Source organism: Gadus chalcogrammus, chromosome 6, assembly GCF_026213295.1.
Source record: "Gadus chalcogrammus isolate NIFS_2021 chromosome 6, NIFS_Gcha_1.0, whole genome shotgun sequence".
NCBI lineage: Eukaryota > Metazoa > Chordata > Actinopteri > Gadiformes > Gadidae > Gadus > Gadus chalcogrammus.
The window spans coordinates 24083351-24100351 of record NC_079417.1 but is presented as its reverse complement, the minus strand read 5'-3'; the positions used below and the strand labels follow the sequence as shown (position 1 = coordinate 24100351).

Genomic DNA, 17001 nt, shown 5'->3' with positions numbered 1-17001 from the left:
TCTGCCGCCAGTCAGAGTTTTAACAACAATGGACAACAACACAGTGAACATAGTTCGCACTTTGCTGAGTCTGTTTCTTATCGTCTGCCCAAATGGCTAACAGACGCTCGACTTCTCTATGGGACCAACGTGAACCAACAGTTGAACCGCTTGACGCCATATTTACCGTTTAATGGGAAAGAAGGCTTGTCGCCTTTATTATGTCCATGGTCGTCGCATGGACTATACGTTATCCAGCTCAGGTTGCGTAGCCGTGCGTGTGCGCGTGTTGGCTCATTAGCATCTGTACCTTGGCGGCCCGTACCGTAGCAGCACACCTATGGAGTTAGAATCATGCCAAAACCCTGCACACACGCAAAACGTGTTTTGCTCACGCATAACGATTCACACGCACACAAAACGTGTTTTACTCACGCACAATGATTCACACACACGCTCAGTGTGGTTTGCAAATACAAAACATCATTCACAAACTAATGCATTTTGCTTCAGAAACAAATACAGTATGTTTTACACAAAGTACAAAAAAAAATCCTTCAAGTACACAAAACAATTCTACAAGTACGGAACACTGAAAGCTGCGCGTGGATCGGAAAGCATTTGCGCAAGGATCAGCAAGGCGGAAAATTAGTGCCAAAAGTCACGTGACAAACAAATGTCCTATTGGTGCGTTTTAATATCCATCCGTCTCGGAGGTCCGAGGACGTTGCCTAGCGACACGCACAAACACGCCCCTTTTCCTCGGACGGCGATCTCGCCATCTCGGTTGAACTCAGTGGTGACCGAGCGAAATTCCGAGACAGAATTCAAGATGGCTGCGCCCATTGTGACTTGAAGTATGAACTGTTTTCATTGTGCTTGGACCACTTTGGTGGTTTAAATGGTAATTTCAATCACTCGTATTACTGCAATACCTTACTGCGTCCGTATCTCTGCCTATGTACACAAATATATTGTATTTGTGTACAGCACTTTGGTCAACTACTGTTGTTTTAAATGTGCTATATAAATAAACTTGACATGACTTGACTATGGCCTATAGCCTACTTATATTGGATCGCCTGGTCCTCTGCCAATGCTACCGCGACAACAGCTTTCCGGGTGGCGTCCATGTTTTCCTCCAACGACCGAGCGAAATAATAAAACGCTTGAAGTGTGGGCGTGGCATCAGATCCGAGATCCGAGCCGGTTCGCAGAGAATACTCGAATGCACCATATGATTCACACTACACAACAGCAGGTGGCGCTGTTGAGTCAGTTTAAGGCCGCCAGGACGATCTTTTTTTCTCCCCAAAATCGTTATTTGATGCGGGCCAACTGTGTGGATTCTATGGAAAGCCAAGAAGGCCACTAACTGGCCCTAGAATGGCGCGGTAAAAGTGCTAAACCGCACGGAAACCGTACGGAAACCGTACGGAATCCATACGGATTCCGTACGGATTCCGTACGGTTTGGCAGGAACATCGCCACCTGTTGTTGTGTAGTGTGAATCACAGGACATTTGTTTGTCACGTGACTTTTGGCACTAATTTTCCGCCTGGCTGATCCGTGCGCAAATGCCTTCCGATCCACGCGCAGCTTTCAGTGTTCCGTACTTGTAGAATTATTTTGTGTACTTGAAGGATTTTTTTTGTACTTTGTGTAAAACATACTGTATTTGTTTCTGAAGCAAAATGCATTAGTTTGTGAATGATGTTTTGTATTTGCAAACCACACTGAGCGTGTGTGTGAATCATTGTGCGTGAGTAAAACACGTTTTGTGTGCGTGTGAATCGTTATGCGTGAGCAAAACACGTTTTGCGTGTGTGCGGGGTTTTGGCATGATTCTAACTCCATACACACCTCTCCCAAGTGGCCAAGTTGGCCTGGCCTGGCCAGACTGGCCACACTCACACTGGCACATTTGAGCACGGTTAAGTGTGAAAACACCCACGGCCACGGCCAGATGGCCTAGTGTGAGTGCACCCTAAACCAGACCAACAAGCGCACAACATATTTAACAGTTGAGCAGGGATTCAGGGGCTGGAACCAAAGAACAACAGAAACACATTTACCTCTGCTTACTACGTAGCCTTGTTTTGAGAGACCGTTGCTATACTCACTGTAGTTTGATATCATGGAATTCCATCCAAAACAACAACCAAACCATCTAAAGACACATGTGAGTCCTGTCAACCCCGCAGGGTTCAGGGAGGAGTCACCTGAGACAGTGGTGGTTCATCTGAAGACGGTAGAGAGGCGGTCGGGGGTCCGGAAGTGAATTTTTATTCTTTTTGATCCTCAAATGTTTCGACAGTATAAATGTAAAAGACACACGAGGGGAAAAGCAGCGTCCGAGTTTGTGTGGAGTCTTCTCTAAAAAGAGAAAGAAAAGCAAAAAAAAAGCAAGCTTTGCTGTCAATGAAGTACAAGGAACGATTGTGTTTGTGATAATGGTGGTCCCGAGTCACCAACACACAGTTTCTCTGAACTCAATGCTGAAAATGTACGCTGCCAGCAAACTAGCATTGAAAGGTGTGTTACTGTTCAGTGATGCTGAAAGCAGGGATCACACTCCATCGATAAGTTTGACACAACAGGAAGCCAGCCCCGTGGGTATGGCTTCCTGTGGTACATAAAAACTTAAGATTTTTGTTTTTGTGTAATTGAGCAGCCACAAACCAGGATAATGTATAATGGTAACTAAATAAATCTGTTTTTTTATAATACTGAACGAATTCACTAGTCTCAAACTACAAAAAACAATTCAGGCTTCTACCTCGAATCAGCAGACAGAATCTGATACTGCTAGCTAACTATCATTTTTGTCTTATTATATCAAAGTTGATAATGGCAGTAGCTAAAAAAAAAGTAGGCTGTGTAATAGTTGCCTTCTTCAGCTTTATTGGACAAACAAATTCAGATTTATTTCACGAAATGAAAGGACCGAGCTGTGTGCGTACTTTGCTGTAAAGTTATTGTGTGTCGAACTTCCAGTGTACGATGTCCTTTTGAAACAAGACACAAGAATATGTTGGAAGATGAGGCGGATGGAGTCTAATCAAGGTCCGAGAAGCAAAGCAGGGAGCCATCAAACTCTTGTATTGAAAGATGCGTAACTGTTCAGTGTCACTGAAAGCAGGGACAGGGATCACACTAGATTGGTAAGATTGAATACATTTTCTTTTGTGCCCTGGCAATTGGAATACATTTGAACACAGGTGTGTGTGTGTAGGTGTGTGTATGTGTATGTTTGTGCGCACGCGCGTGTTTGTGTATTTGTGCTCCGGTACGGCTGCTTTGCCTCCACTGTGGACCTTCATGGTTCTTCAACGTTCTCTGTCGCCGTCCCCTCCTCGCTGCACAACGCGAGGCACAGCATTCGGCGTCGGTTGCGTAACCACAGTCACACAGAGCCATGCTGTGTTGGATGTGTGTGTGTGTGTTTGTGTGCCTGTGCGTGCGTCGGGGGGGACACCTCAGAGGGAGCTCGCCAGCGAGTCTTGGCAAACAGCCGGGCCCTTGGACAAAGCAGGAAGTGACGGTTGGCCGCTGAGGGGGTAGGAGAGGACACTCACATGGTTCACCCAGCAGACCATACCCCCTCATACACACATGTACACATGAACACAAAGACCCCCTCACTGCTGGGCCTTCATTCATAAACAATGAACCACTAAAAGCTATGGGTGGTCTTGGGTGTTGTTTAAGGGTGCACACCTATATGTAAATAACATAATATTTACAAATGAAAACCAACAAGTTGGTCTCCAGCTCTGCAGACCAATAGCAGACCATTACTCATTTAAGATCCTCCTCCTCAAACACTCCGAGAGCTGTTGCTTTGTTGTGTGTTGTTCTGTTGTGTTTTGTTTTTGTTGTGTTATGTACAGGAACTGCATTGCACTTAAACAGTCACTCAGTGTCTACCCTCAACCCTCTACTATACTTTCTACTCAACTCTTAACTATCTCCTAAACTCTCTGCTGTCTACTCTACTCTGTACAGTGAACTCTACTCTTAACCGTCTCCTAAACTCTCTACGGTCCACTCTCTGTACAGTCTACTCTACCCTTAACTGTCTCCTAAGCTCTCTACTGTTTACTCTACACTGTACGGTCTACCCTACTCTCAACTGTCTCCTAAACCCTCTATGGTCCACTCTACTCTATACGGTCTACTCTACTCTTAACTGTCTCCTAAACTCTCTACGGTCCACTCTACTCTATACGGTCTACTCTACTCTCAACTGTCTCCTAAACTCTCTACGGTCCACTCTACTCTCTAGGGTCTACTCTACTCTCAACTGTCTCCTAAACTCTGTACGGTCCACTTTACTCTGTACGTTCTTCTATACTCTATACTGTCTTCTACTCTCTACTGTCTTCTACTCTTTACTGTCATCTACTCTCCTGGTTGAAAGGACTTATGGCGAAGTTCCTATCTTGTCTACGAATTGAGATACATTTCTAGCAACGACCAAAAATTTATATATATCATTTTTTATATTAGCCAGACCGATTACCTCAAAAACCCAATTAAGCATAAAAGCGCCGAGCGCCAGCCCTGAGTGGTAGGTTATACAATTAAGAAAAAACCACGGTGGGCCTCTTCACAACTAATTTATATATTTTTGTAATTCCATAATGGAATATACACATATATTTTTTGATTTTCTTCATTTTTGGTGCCCCCCCAGGTACTTGGTGACGCACTCTGCATACTCTGCCTATAGGGAGCGGCGGGCCTGGGTGTGGCTGTAGTCTACAGGTGGTGCTGCTCGTCCTGAATTTTCCCAAGAATCTTTCTTACATTTTGAGTTGTTAGGCTACTTACCGATAATATAATGAAGACATAATACAATATGTTGATAAAATAATATATTTATTTCCAGACTAGATTTGTTTAGCTTATCATCATGAGCAGTTCTAACTGGAGAGAAAGTCAAATCCACGAGCTGCTGCTTATGCAAGAGAAGGTGAAGCAGTCGCATTAAACAAAGAAGTTGAAAGATGGTGCGATCTACGAGAGAGACGCAGCGGAACTTTCCTTACGAGGCTTTCGTGGTGGTCAGCAAAATAAAGAATATGTTGGCGTTTTTGCAATTGTAAATAGTAAATCGTGTTTGGAGCCTACAATCAGATGTGAACTCATTCTTTCATGCGGGTGAAATTACGGCAAATAGCATAGCAGGGGAAATTTCATATTGGACATTTTAGCATGCCGACAGCCTTTTGTCAGGACGTGGAACACACAACCCAAAATCCGGACGTCTGGTCACCCGGTGATCGGGCAGGTGCGGGTATCAATTGTTGAAAAAAACATTGCTTCGGGTGGATACTGATATTAGGCAGGGTAGGGATGACATTACAGCTCATCCGCTCATCTTTAGTCTAGACTCCGTGCACAGTCCCAACTTCTCCAGTGAACCAAGAAAGTCTGCACCACGACGAACGGGGGATTTTACCCCGATTTTACACAGGAAACTTGAGATAAAACGGTGAAATCGCCGGGCGTGCCAAGCTGCGACTGAAGCCCAGTAATATTTCCGTCACCATTGTTGCAAGCAAGTCAGTGCCAACTAAATTCTCCACGTCCCGAGGTCCACCCGAGAGAGAATATTGATCCTCCCGATGACAATTAATTACGTCCCCGGGACGACGGGACGTCGTTAATTTTAATCCCTGCTCTGGGGTGCTGCTGTGGTGCTGCTGTAGCCTACATGTGGTGCTGCTGTGGTGCTGCTGTAGCCTACAGGTGGTGCTGCTGTAGCCTACAGGTGGTGCTGCTGTGGTGCTGCTGTAGCCTACAGGTGGTGCTGCTGTGATCTACAGGTGGTGCTGCTGTGGTGCTGCTGTAGCCTACAGGTGGTGCTGCTGTGATCTACAGGTGGTGCTGCTGTGGTCTACAGGTGGTTCTAATGGGGTCAACAGGCGGTGCTGCTGGGGTGCTGCTGTGGTCTAGAGGTGGTGCTGCTGTGGTCTAGAGGTGGTGCTACTGTGGTCTAGAGGTGGTGCTACTGTGGTCTAGAGGTGGTGCTGCTGTGGTCTAGAGGTGGTGCTACTGTGGTCTACAGGTGGTGCTGCTTTGGTCTAAAGGTGGTGTTGCTGTGGTCTAAAGGTGGAATTGTTGTGGTCTAAAGGTGTTGCTGCTGTGGGCTACAGGTGTTGCTGCTGGGGTGCTGCTGTGATCTACAGGTGGTGCTGCTGTGATCTATAGGTGGTGCTGCTTTGGTCTACAGGTGGTGCTGCTGTGGTCTACAGGTGGGGCTGCTGTGGTGCTACAGTGGGTCTTGTGGGAGGTCTTTTGTCCTATTCTTGTCATATACAGGGAAACAAGAATCCCTGTCCCATCAACCACTTGGTTCATTTATTATTCTGTGTGTTGCGTTTAGCACTAACTGAACATTTAAATATTATTTCCCCATATACTTTGAGCTACAACCATATGATTAATGTGTAGCTTAAATCTCTACGGTCTGCTGGCAGAATGGTCAGGTCTTTAAAGTTTGACATTGAGATAACGATGGCTTGTGCTTATCTCTATCTTCTGATAGAGATAAGATCAAAGCTCTGCCTTTCAGCAGTGCACCATGATGCAACACCTGTCTGAGCTAACCTCCTCTGGTAGTACAATGCAGCCACTTCTGACTCCCGTCAAATACTAAAGCCAAATTCCGACATTGGTTGTGGCAAACGCAATGCAATTTGTTTAGCAGACTGACGCAACTTCCAATGAAAACCTTGTGCATAGAGGCGGAGTCCACTTGTTGGTCCGACATGTGTCCAACACCCTGTTTCTCTGGAAGGCTGTTGGCTTCTACAATCTCCGAGAGTACGAGAGTAATCCTGAAGGGTCAGGAAAATTGCCAGTTCACATTTCCCGGAATATCAATCCTTGCTCCTGTTCTCTTGCCAGAATGCCAGGTAAGACTGCATGTGTGAAAGGGGTGCTAAAAAGACAAAACGTGCATGTGTTCATACACTCAATCTTCGGTCAACCCCTCCATCTCAGTCCACAATCTCTCTGGCGGAGCAGAAAAGCTACAACACAGACACACACATAGCAGAGGACTCCTCAGCAGTGGGAGAAGGATCTGATGAGTGATGTATGTCTGTGTGTGTGTGTGTGTGTGTGTGTGTGTGTGTGTGTGTGTGTGTGTGTGTGTGTGTGTGTGTGTGTGTGTGTGTGTGTGTGTGTGTGTGTGAGGGGGGGGGCAAGGGCCTTCATGCCAGCTATGGGCCCTGACACAAAAAATGGGATACATGTGCAGCAGGCTGACATAAACGTATGCACTACTACACACACAGAAACAAACAAACAAGCGGATGCGCGTGTGGGCGTTTTTTAGGTGTCTGCTCCTATCATCCAGAACGGTAATGTTATTTTGATTTGAGAACGCTTCGCGCGGTTTGACTGGTAGAGATGCTCCGACCACAGAGTCATGTCAGTTCATTCCAGTGCAGCTGTTTTGAACAACACTCAAAATGTAGTCTTTTCTTTCTAAAGCGAGGCCGTAACTATTGTTATGGACACCCTCTACCCCCACTCTGTCCACCTCACCCCCTCTCTGTCCCCATCCCTCTAGCCATCTCTCTCTCTCCCCCATCCCTATCCCCCTCTCTCCCCCATCCCTCTCTCTCTCTCCCTCCTCTTAAGTCCTCAGTACTCCTTTCTTCACTCTTTAAAGAGGGGCCCAAGCTGTGAAGTTTAATAATGGTCACTTGCTGCCCCCCCCCCCCCGCTCTCACTCTGAGGCACATGACACAAGGAGCTTCCCAGTGGCCATGGCAACCGTCGCAGTGCGTGCCGGGAGCCTTCTTGTGGCGGGAAGAGTTGTGATGAAGCAGCGAGTTAAGTCTTTAGAGAAGGGGAGGGGGGGTTGGGGGACCCCTGGTCATATCAAGACCCCCCAACACCCCGTCAAGAAGAGTGGCCTGGATTATATCAGCACGTTGAGGCCTACACAAACATGAAAGAGGAGACCCCCCCCCCCTCCAGGAGAGAAGCCCCCCCCACCCCCCACGCTGCACCCAACACGCCTCCTTTTTTATTTCCCTTTGTCCTCTGGAATTGTTTAGTGTGTGTGACGACATCTCAGAACAGAGGGTTGGACCTCACAGAGGAAGGGTTAGCATCGCAACACAAAAAACTCACATCCAGGGGACTAGGTTGAAGTTAAGATGAGTCTCCTCTTTGGTGACCACATCCATTAACCACTAACTCATGTAAAGGGACTAGGTTAAAGTTAAGATAAGTCTTCTCTTTGGTGACCACATCCATTAACCACTAACTCATATAAACAGACTATGTTAATGTTAAAATAAGTCTCCTCTTTGGTTTACTCTTGAATTGTACTTCAGAACACATGTAGAGTGACTTCCAAACAAGGACACAGCATATATGGCCACACATTTTTTTCAAGCAACGCAAATTAAATATTGATTTAAACAGACTCAAAATTGCCACGCAACCGACCGTAGAAGGAGGAGGTAAAATGTTCAATCTAATATCAAGTTTTTCTTTGATTCTACAAAAGAAAAAAATCCCTCTTGTGCTAGTGAGAATAAAGAGGGTGCTTACAAATCTCAAATAAAATAAACCATTGTAAATCAAACTTGTATAAAGACTGGCAGAAATCTAACAAAGCAACACTGCGGGAATGACAGAAAGCCGATTTTTTTCTCTCCCATCACTGTCCCCCACTCTGTCAGCTGGTGGCAGTGACTATTGAACGAGGCACCACAGCCAGAGAGGGAGATTTTAACCCCAAGATCAGACACATTTTAAATGAAATATTTTGTATAAATCCATTAAACCGGTAGCCCGTCCTTAAGTTTTATTGGCCGTGTTCTGTAAATATTCTAGAACACTCGGGGTGCTCCGGCGGGAGTCCTGGAGCTCTATATCTCAATGATATCATACTTTACATAGATATCTATATTGTATAATATATATTATCACGGCCAAAAGATGTGTGCGCCTCCAGACGATATTATGAATCTCAAACGACTGCGTCTGGTTCTCCGACGTCTCTAGGTCTTCTAGGTCTTCCACATCAATTTGAAGTAGACTGAACCGCGTCATGGAAGGAGAAAGGGATTGTTGCCCGCGATTGTCTCCCCCGGAGCCCCGCTGCCGAGGCACCACCGCCTCGGCGCTGTCCGCTGCCGAGGTACCACCGCCCCGCAGAGGTGGTGCTTCGCGTCGGTGTTGCCTCGCAGTAGCGGGCGGCGGGGCTCCTCTATGGGAACTCATATTAATGTTAGAAAACCTCATAAAGTGCGATTTTCATGCCATGGGACCTTTAAAATACACACTCATGAAAAGAATGATAAACGTGAAATCGCAAAAAACACACACAAACACACTTTGTTCCACAATGTACAAATGTTCACAATGTATGCCGTTTTCAACAGTGATCCTGTATGAAAACTGGGCTTGCGGAATCGCACCGTACTGGCACAGTGTTGGCCTCTGTGTGACCTATAACTTTGTGTCTGCTTGTGCAGGAACAGCTAACATGGCCGCAGGCGTACTGCCAGTCGCCTTCCACATCACACTCATCTGTCTGCTGGCCCATCTCCCTCGCTTTCATGCACATGGCACACACACACACACACACACACACACACACACACACACACACACACACACACACACACACACACACACACACACACACACACACACACACACACACACACACACACACGGCTGTTTGCTCCCCCAGTATCAGCCCGGGGCCACGGGGGCAAAGACGAGCTCGCACAGCAAACCCATTCCCGCTACGACGCAGTGGGGAGACGTCTGGCCGTCTGTCGTGTGTGGGTGTGTGCACATGTGAAAAGAGAAAGCGTTTCCCATAGAGGAAGCTAACTCTGAGGGGCAGGGTGCTCAGGGCACATTATTTTATTACAAAGCTTTGTTTTCAGCAGGTTGTGCAGAGGACTCCTTTAGAAATGTTGCGTTGCCGGTGCCGGGAAATCAAAGCTCTTATATGAGCAGGTCTGTAGCAATAGGGACGCACCTCCCACAAACTCACCGACACCTGCAGAACTCCAGAGGTTCAGAGAAAAGTTGTTCAGGAGAAGTGACTCCACGTGATCGTATTCATGTGAGACAGAGTCACGGCCCTAACCCTATTAGGCTGTGTTGGAGGAACATCATCCTGACAATGACATCTGACTTAAACCATTGGTCTGAAACTGTCCTGGAGAGGCGAGGACACCATGGCCGCTCTACACATCACCTCAGCTTTCATAACATCCCTTTCCTCCTCCTCTTCAGAATCAAAGCCCTCTTCAGTTGTTACACAACTCCCCCCCCCGATAATTAAACTCCACCATGTGCTGGTTGAGGGGATTGATGTCAGAGGGGAAGCCCGGAACAATGCATCGCGGGAATGGTAAAAATGGGTGGTGGTGGTGGTGGCATGCCTGGGCCCCATGTGGCTAGCAGGACTAGCATTTACGCGAATGAAATGATAGGATATATCAAGCGGGCACGCCCATAGAGACCCCAGCCGGCCGGGGCCAACATTGAAGGGCCATGTCATGATGTTCCAGACAAGTGCCAAGGACTGTGGTGGATGGTGTGGGGAGGAGAGAGGGGGGAAGGTTTGGAGGGTGGGGGTGTATGGTGTGGTGAGGAGAGAGGAGAGAGGGGGATGGGGGTGGGGATGGTGGGTGTGTATGGGGCAGATCTCCTAGATGGGGGTTTCAAGGAATGCTGGTTTTAATTACCAGGTCAAATGTAATGTTATTTACGAGCAAAGAGTCTGCACTTGCACGGCATGAATATTGAATATAATCATGTCAAATACTAAGTTGAAATAAATAACCATAGCAGATTGTAGATATGTGAAAGTTGAGCAGATATTGCAAGAAGAACTGAGGATTTTGTTAAGGCCTATTATTTTCCAAAAAACACGAAGGTGACTCATATGTTGCCAAAACCTTTTTCATGTGCGAAGGCTCAGTCCAACACCGGTGATCACAGATCAGTCCGACACAGGTAAACACAGCTCAGTAGAACACTCTGGATCACTGCTCAATAGAACACACTGGATCACAGCTCAATATAACACACTGGATCACAGCTATATAGAACACAGAGGCTCACAGCTTAGTAGAACACACTGGATCACAGCTCAGACCCATAGTGGATCACAGCTCCATAGAATACCCCTTGGATCACAGCTCACAACACAAACTGGATCACAGCTCAGTAGAATACCCCTTAGATCACAGCTCAGTAGAACACACTGGATAACAGCTCACAACACACACTGGATCACAGCCCAGTAGAACACACTAAATCACAGCTCAGAACCAATAGTGGATCACAACTCAGTACAACCCAGGGGATCTCAACACGCTCTCGGTGCTCCGGAACCTGGGCAATGAAATCCCAGTGTGCCGCACAGGAGGCAGCACTGGAGGTCAAGGGTCAACAGCCTTGCGGCTCTCACAGGAACCAGAGAGGAAGGAGAGGAAAAAACTGTGTACATATAAGTGAACCGCCAGCACTTTGGAGTGCTTCCTTTGGTCTTCAGAGAACTGCTTCCACCCGCATCCTCTTCCCCATTCTCTCCTACCCCCATCCAGGACTTTCTTCTACATGAAGTTAAAAGTAAACATATACATAAGGAGAATGTATAGTAAAGTATAATTTATTACTTTAATCCAAAAGACTAAGAATAGAACATTGTTGGGACCATAAGATAGTTAGGATATAATGTAGAATAGACAGCTTCAACTGTGCCATGTATGTTTACATGGAAATTCTTTGAAGTGTATATTAAATCACAATCCTTTTTCTGTTAAAAACTGAAGATTGGGGGGGGGGGGGGGGGGGGGGGTCAGATGCTTCTGTTATCAGAGTGGCCATTAGAATCCATCCACAACCTCTGTGGGAGCCGTCTGTTGTCTAGTTTGTGGTATAAATAGATTTCAGAATGTATTTGGAAGTTGGCCCCCATTAATGGACTAGAATTGGACAATTTGGACAGGGGAGATGAGTGTACCTCCTCTGGGCCGTACCAAGTGTAATTAGAGGACCCATTGTTGCATCAGAACAGTATGATGGCATGGGTTCAGCACACAGCTGGGGTTTCTGAATACTCAGCCGGTTCATATTAGAACTCCAAGTAAACAGGGATTAAGATCTGGTGCTCACTGGAATATGGTAATGGAGTGGACCCAGACTGACCAAACAAGGCCCCTCTCACGCATTATCGGTGGCACTAGGGGCAACAGAATGGGATAGGCGCTTCGGTTCATCTTGGGGCCTTGGGGTCTGGGTGGTAGGGGGGGGGACTGTTTAGGGAATGGGTGAGGCAATAGGAGGCGTGTGGCCAGAACAGACCAGAGAGTGGGCAGACCAGACCAGACCAGACCAGTGGGTGGTCAGACCAGACCAGACCAGACCAGACCAGGCAAGGCAAGGCCAGACCCAGCCGGGAGAAGCCCATGAGAGCTGGCAGCCAAAGGGGCTATTGAACTATTGGGTCTTGATTTGACAAGTGTGATGGCACAGGGGTATGGTGACTCGCTAAGACCATGCCACCAACTGTAGTTCGGAGGGTCCAGCTGTTGGTGAAGTCCTAGAGTGAGAATTTGACATAGAGGCAACAATGGCCTTTTCAGCTTCTAATTATAGCCCAAACCTGCTGGCCTGGAGAAGCCCTGGTTGGAGGGGCTAGTCTGGGCTGTCACAGCTTCAAGCAGGAACATGAACAGAGTCTAGGAACATGAACAGAGTCCAGGAACATGAACAGAGTCTAGGAACATGAGCAGAGTCTAGGAACATGAACAGAGCCCATCATGCCACAGAGCCCCAATGAGTAGCACCTTATAAAATATCCACACTGAACTCCATAATGGTACAATGATAGAGGTCAGATTGATTCATGGAGCGTTCTGTCACAACAAGTGCGTGTACAACCCTCAAGAGGGTTCTGGGTGACATTCCGCCACCTGGCCAGGCTGTAGGTTAGTTAACTGTAGGTTAGATGCCTACTGGTTAAGTGCCTACAGGAAAGATACCTTTAGCTCTCCCTGAGCAGCACGCCCAACTTACACAAGCTCCTGAACGACAGTTGGAGGAACTTCAATGAGTATTTGTAAATCCCATTGAAACTGAAACCAGTCCGGAAATGGAAACTGACAGGGGGCTGTTTGTTTTTGGTTGTAGTCTTTTCACTCTGTTCTCTGTATCAACCCTAGTTCTAGAACCGAGCGAAAAGACTACAACCAGCCCCCCTTTCTGTTTCCGGTCAACGAGTATTGAGTCTTCCAACAGAAATCAATGGATTTACAAAATGCCAAATAAAACACAGAAGAAATCTTATTTCGCTATGATACTTATTTTTATAGATGTTAAAAAGAAGAAGGAATAATGCCTCAGATTTAGAGCTGTGTTGAAAAAATCGATTTTCCGATTTTTTATCGATTCGCATATTAATGACCGATTATCGATTCGTACGTCCAAAGATCGATTTTTTTTTTTTTTTTCAGTTTCAGTACTTCTCAGTTTATTAAGTGTGAGCAGTTTTAAAATAAAAATGCTTTTGGTAGCAACCGCTTTTGGGTGAATTCTTAATTATTTTCAAGCATAATAATAATGCACTGGTTAGTGTCCCAGTAGGAATCCACTGTTGCAGATATAGTCACCTCAATGATGTCCTCCATTTATTGTCCTGAATTATCTTTCTTGAAGGTAGATTGACCCTTAACCTTTTCATCAGTCTTCCACCCATCAGTAACTACCAATACTTGTTGAGTTGTTAAGATTTGCTGTTTAATATTGATATAATACTAGTTTTAATATGTTGCTTCTCTACACAGTCATGAAGTGAAGGAAACGGTTCAAATACATTTTTCATTTTTAATAACATTAACCCCCGGATCGAATCGAAATCGGATCAAAAATCAGATCAAAATCGGATCGAATCGGATGGAATCTGAGAAAATCTGAAAAAATCGACTCTGAATCTTAAAAATCGGAATCGAATCGATGCTTGAAATTTGAATCGAAACCCAGCTCTACTCAGATTGTACTTTATTTTGTTTTAAAATATTGTTAGATTTTATTTATACATTGGAGGGACATCTTGAGTTAAGTTTTTATTTTATGTGGACACATGCTATTTCTATTTTATTTACTATCCATGTTTAAAAAAAGAAGGAATACTGCCTCAGTTTGCACTTTATATTGTTTGCCACTGTACTGTTTTGTAATGTTATACTGTAGTGGTTTATTTTTACTCATTACTTCAAGGCTACATGCCAGTGCCACTGTTTTTTGTAATGTTTTTAATAAATTAGTGTATGTTGAAGAACATGGGATTTATTGCCTTGTTTTTGCTTCTTACAGTGGTATCGACTACTAGATGTCTGATATCGTGAAATCCCTAGTCTGTATGACATAAGGCCACCTTCAATCTGAAATGGCTGCTCTCTTTCTGTCACTGAGCTTATCCAGAAGAAAATGAGAGGCCATCGCCTCCACACCCCCATTACCCTGGGAGAGTTGGAACATTCAATTATAAGGAAAGCTTAATTAAGGCATGATAAATATCACTGTGGGCTCCAGAGGAGTGTGAATAATAAGGAGAACAAGTGGGGAGGGGAGGAAACACAAGTGTTTTTGGTTTCCCCCCTCATTCTACCCGACCTAGTCGGCAAGGATCTGCTTGGAGCCAACTGAATATTCCAGACCAGTGAGACCGTGAGAGAGATTTAAAAGTTTTTTTGAAGTGCCTTCAGTGTCAGTTCATGTCAGAGGACAACATTCCCCCGTGTTGAGGTGTGGTGTTTTAATGTGTGGCACGTTTAAAAAAAAGTTTGTTTACCTTTCCCAGCACGGTGAGACAGCTCGGGTCCAGCTCGGGTTGCTCCAGCTTCACCACTCCTACCCATCCATACTCATAGAGGTCCTCATCATCATTGTTGTTACACAGTCCCAGGGGATGCATCTGGAGGGAGGAGAAACAAACTGTCAGTGTTGTCATATGGTGATATAGAACAGGTGCATGGAGATACACAACTCCTTGAACTTGACTTAAGAATAGTCAAACAAAAACAAGTCAGAAATGTCGACCCCCAATTTCCTTTGATATAAAAAAAGACAGACACAGGATTATAGTCAAGGGATTGGTCGGCTGCCATGAGATGACTGGCATTCACCAGAATTGAGGAATCACACATACTTTCCCCTACAGGGTAGTGTCCTTGGGCAACTTGTAGCACATTTCCACCGGAGGCTGCGGGTCGGCTCAGTCTGAACTGGGAGGAGTTGTTCGCGAACCGTTTGTTCGTTCAACCTGGGTTCCGGTAGTGGTAAATCGCATCATGGAATGCATCATGGAATGCATCATGGAATGCACGCCATTGCACGGTTCTCAGCTGAGTCAGTCAGACTCAGTGCTATCGGAAACTTGACTGAACGAATGAACGAACGAACGATTCGCAAACGACTCCTCTTGGCGAACTGACTCACGCGAACTGGGTCACGGAAACTAATCATTAAATCCACCACTAGTGTTCACTCCCTTGAGTGACGTAACGTAACAGCCAATCAGCGTTCCCTGCAGTTCCCTGCCACCCGTTCCCTGCCTTGCAGTCCGGAGTGAACCACGGCATAGAGAGGGAGAGAAAGTGATTGTTGCAGTTTGTGACTCCGGGAGCTCTATATATAATAGTATATAATATAATATAATATTATGGATAATATCACGGCCAAAAGCTGTCTACGCCTCTTAATGGCCATAGTGGGAGGAGCTCTCGTGGGGATTGGGCTTTGCGGGGTATGTTGTAGTTACCGGCATTGCTGTGGTTACCGGTCTTGTGTGTTCCAACGGCTTATTAGCCGTGGTATCTAATAAATCGCTGTCTAATCAATACTTTATTCATTGCCTCTTCCATGGTCATTACAGTATTATGAATAGACTGCGTCCGGTTTTCCAACGTTTCTTCCTCTTCCACAACAGGTAAAACATGCACTGGTGGTTATCTCGGCCATGGTTGAGAATGAATTGGCATGAAGCACTGTTGGTGGGCAAAAGATGTGCCGCGACAAATTCGGCTGATAAAACTTGCACAGTGACAGATTATGATTGTCGCACGACAAAACTTGGGCGACCACGCGAACAGGTGACAACTGTGTCTTTTGGTGTGAACGCAGCTTAATGTAGCTTCCCCGGATGGTCCCATGAAGTGAAATGAAGTGTAGGGATCGACCGATAGGATTTTTTAGGGCCGATTCAGATACCGTTTATTTTCATCAGCCTTAGCTGATGATGGGCTGCAGATTTTCTTGAGACGATATTTGGAGCCGATACTGCTTTTGCTCCCTCAATGTACATCATAAAAACGACACAATGATGATTACAAGTGTTACAAGTCTCAATTTAAAAAAGGAACATTTATTGAACTGTGTCTTTAAATCATGCCGGGAAAAAAACATAGGCGAACGCAGCAGCCACGCATCAGCCGATGCAATACACCTAAAAAATGCATTAGCGTCCTCCGTCAGTTGCGGCTAAAACTGGAAGGATCTAAACATACAATAGAGTATTCTACCCTTATCAGCATGAAGTTGTGAATCGGCCTTTGAAATAAAGATTGAGCTTATTATTACTTAAAGGTTGGGTATGGGATTTGCGAAACGACAGCAGATTTTGAAAATACGCAACTCAAATGGTCCTACCCCCTCTACTTCAACGCTGACTCTGAATCCACCCATTCCAAGTACATGGACGCGCAATCATGCACGAGCGCGAACACAGATGCGCGAGAGCGAGCCAGGCCAGCTAGGTTGGAGTTTAGGGTTGTCTTCTAGTGCTAGGTCCAAATGTTGATTAGCTAGTTAGCTAGCTCCAGTAGCTACTGCAGGATAACAACAAACAGAAGCTTGCTGTGGGTCACAAGCTTTGAGTATGTGCATGAAGGGGTCACAAGCGGGGAGGGGGGAGGGGGGAGTGCAGTACAACCGTTTGATTGACGTACTTACTGTCCA

The 17001-nt window shown here is 45.8% G+C and overlaps 1 protein-coding gene across 2 annotated transcripts in view; it reads right to left on the bottom strand.

Annotated features, from left to right (window-relative positions):
• znrf3 (zinc and ring finger 3) overlaps window positions 1–17001 on the bottom strand; it is an 82668-nt gene that overhangs the window by 14688 nt on the left and 50979 nt on the right. For both annotated transcript variants that reach the window (XM_056592815.1, XM_056592814.1), the window contains exon 2: window positions 14837–14959. In XM_056592815.1, coding sequence (XP_056448790.1) covers window positions 14837–14959 — 123 coding nt within the window. The remainder of the gene's footprint in view (window positions 1–14836; window positions 14960–17001) is intronic.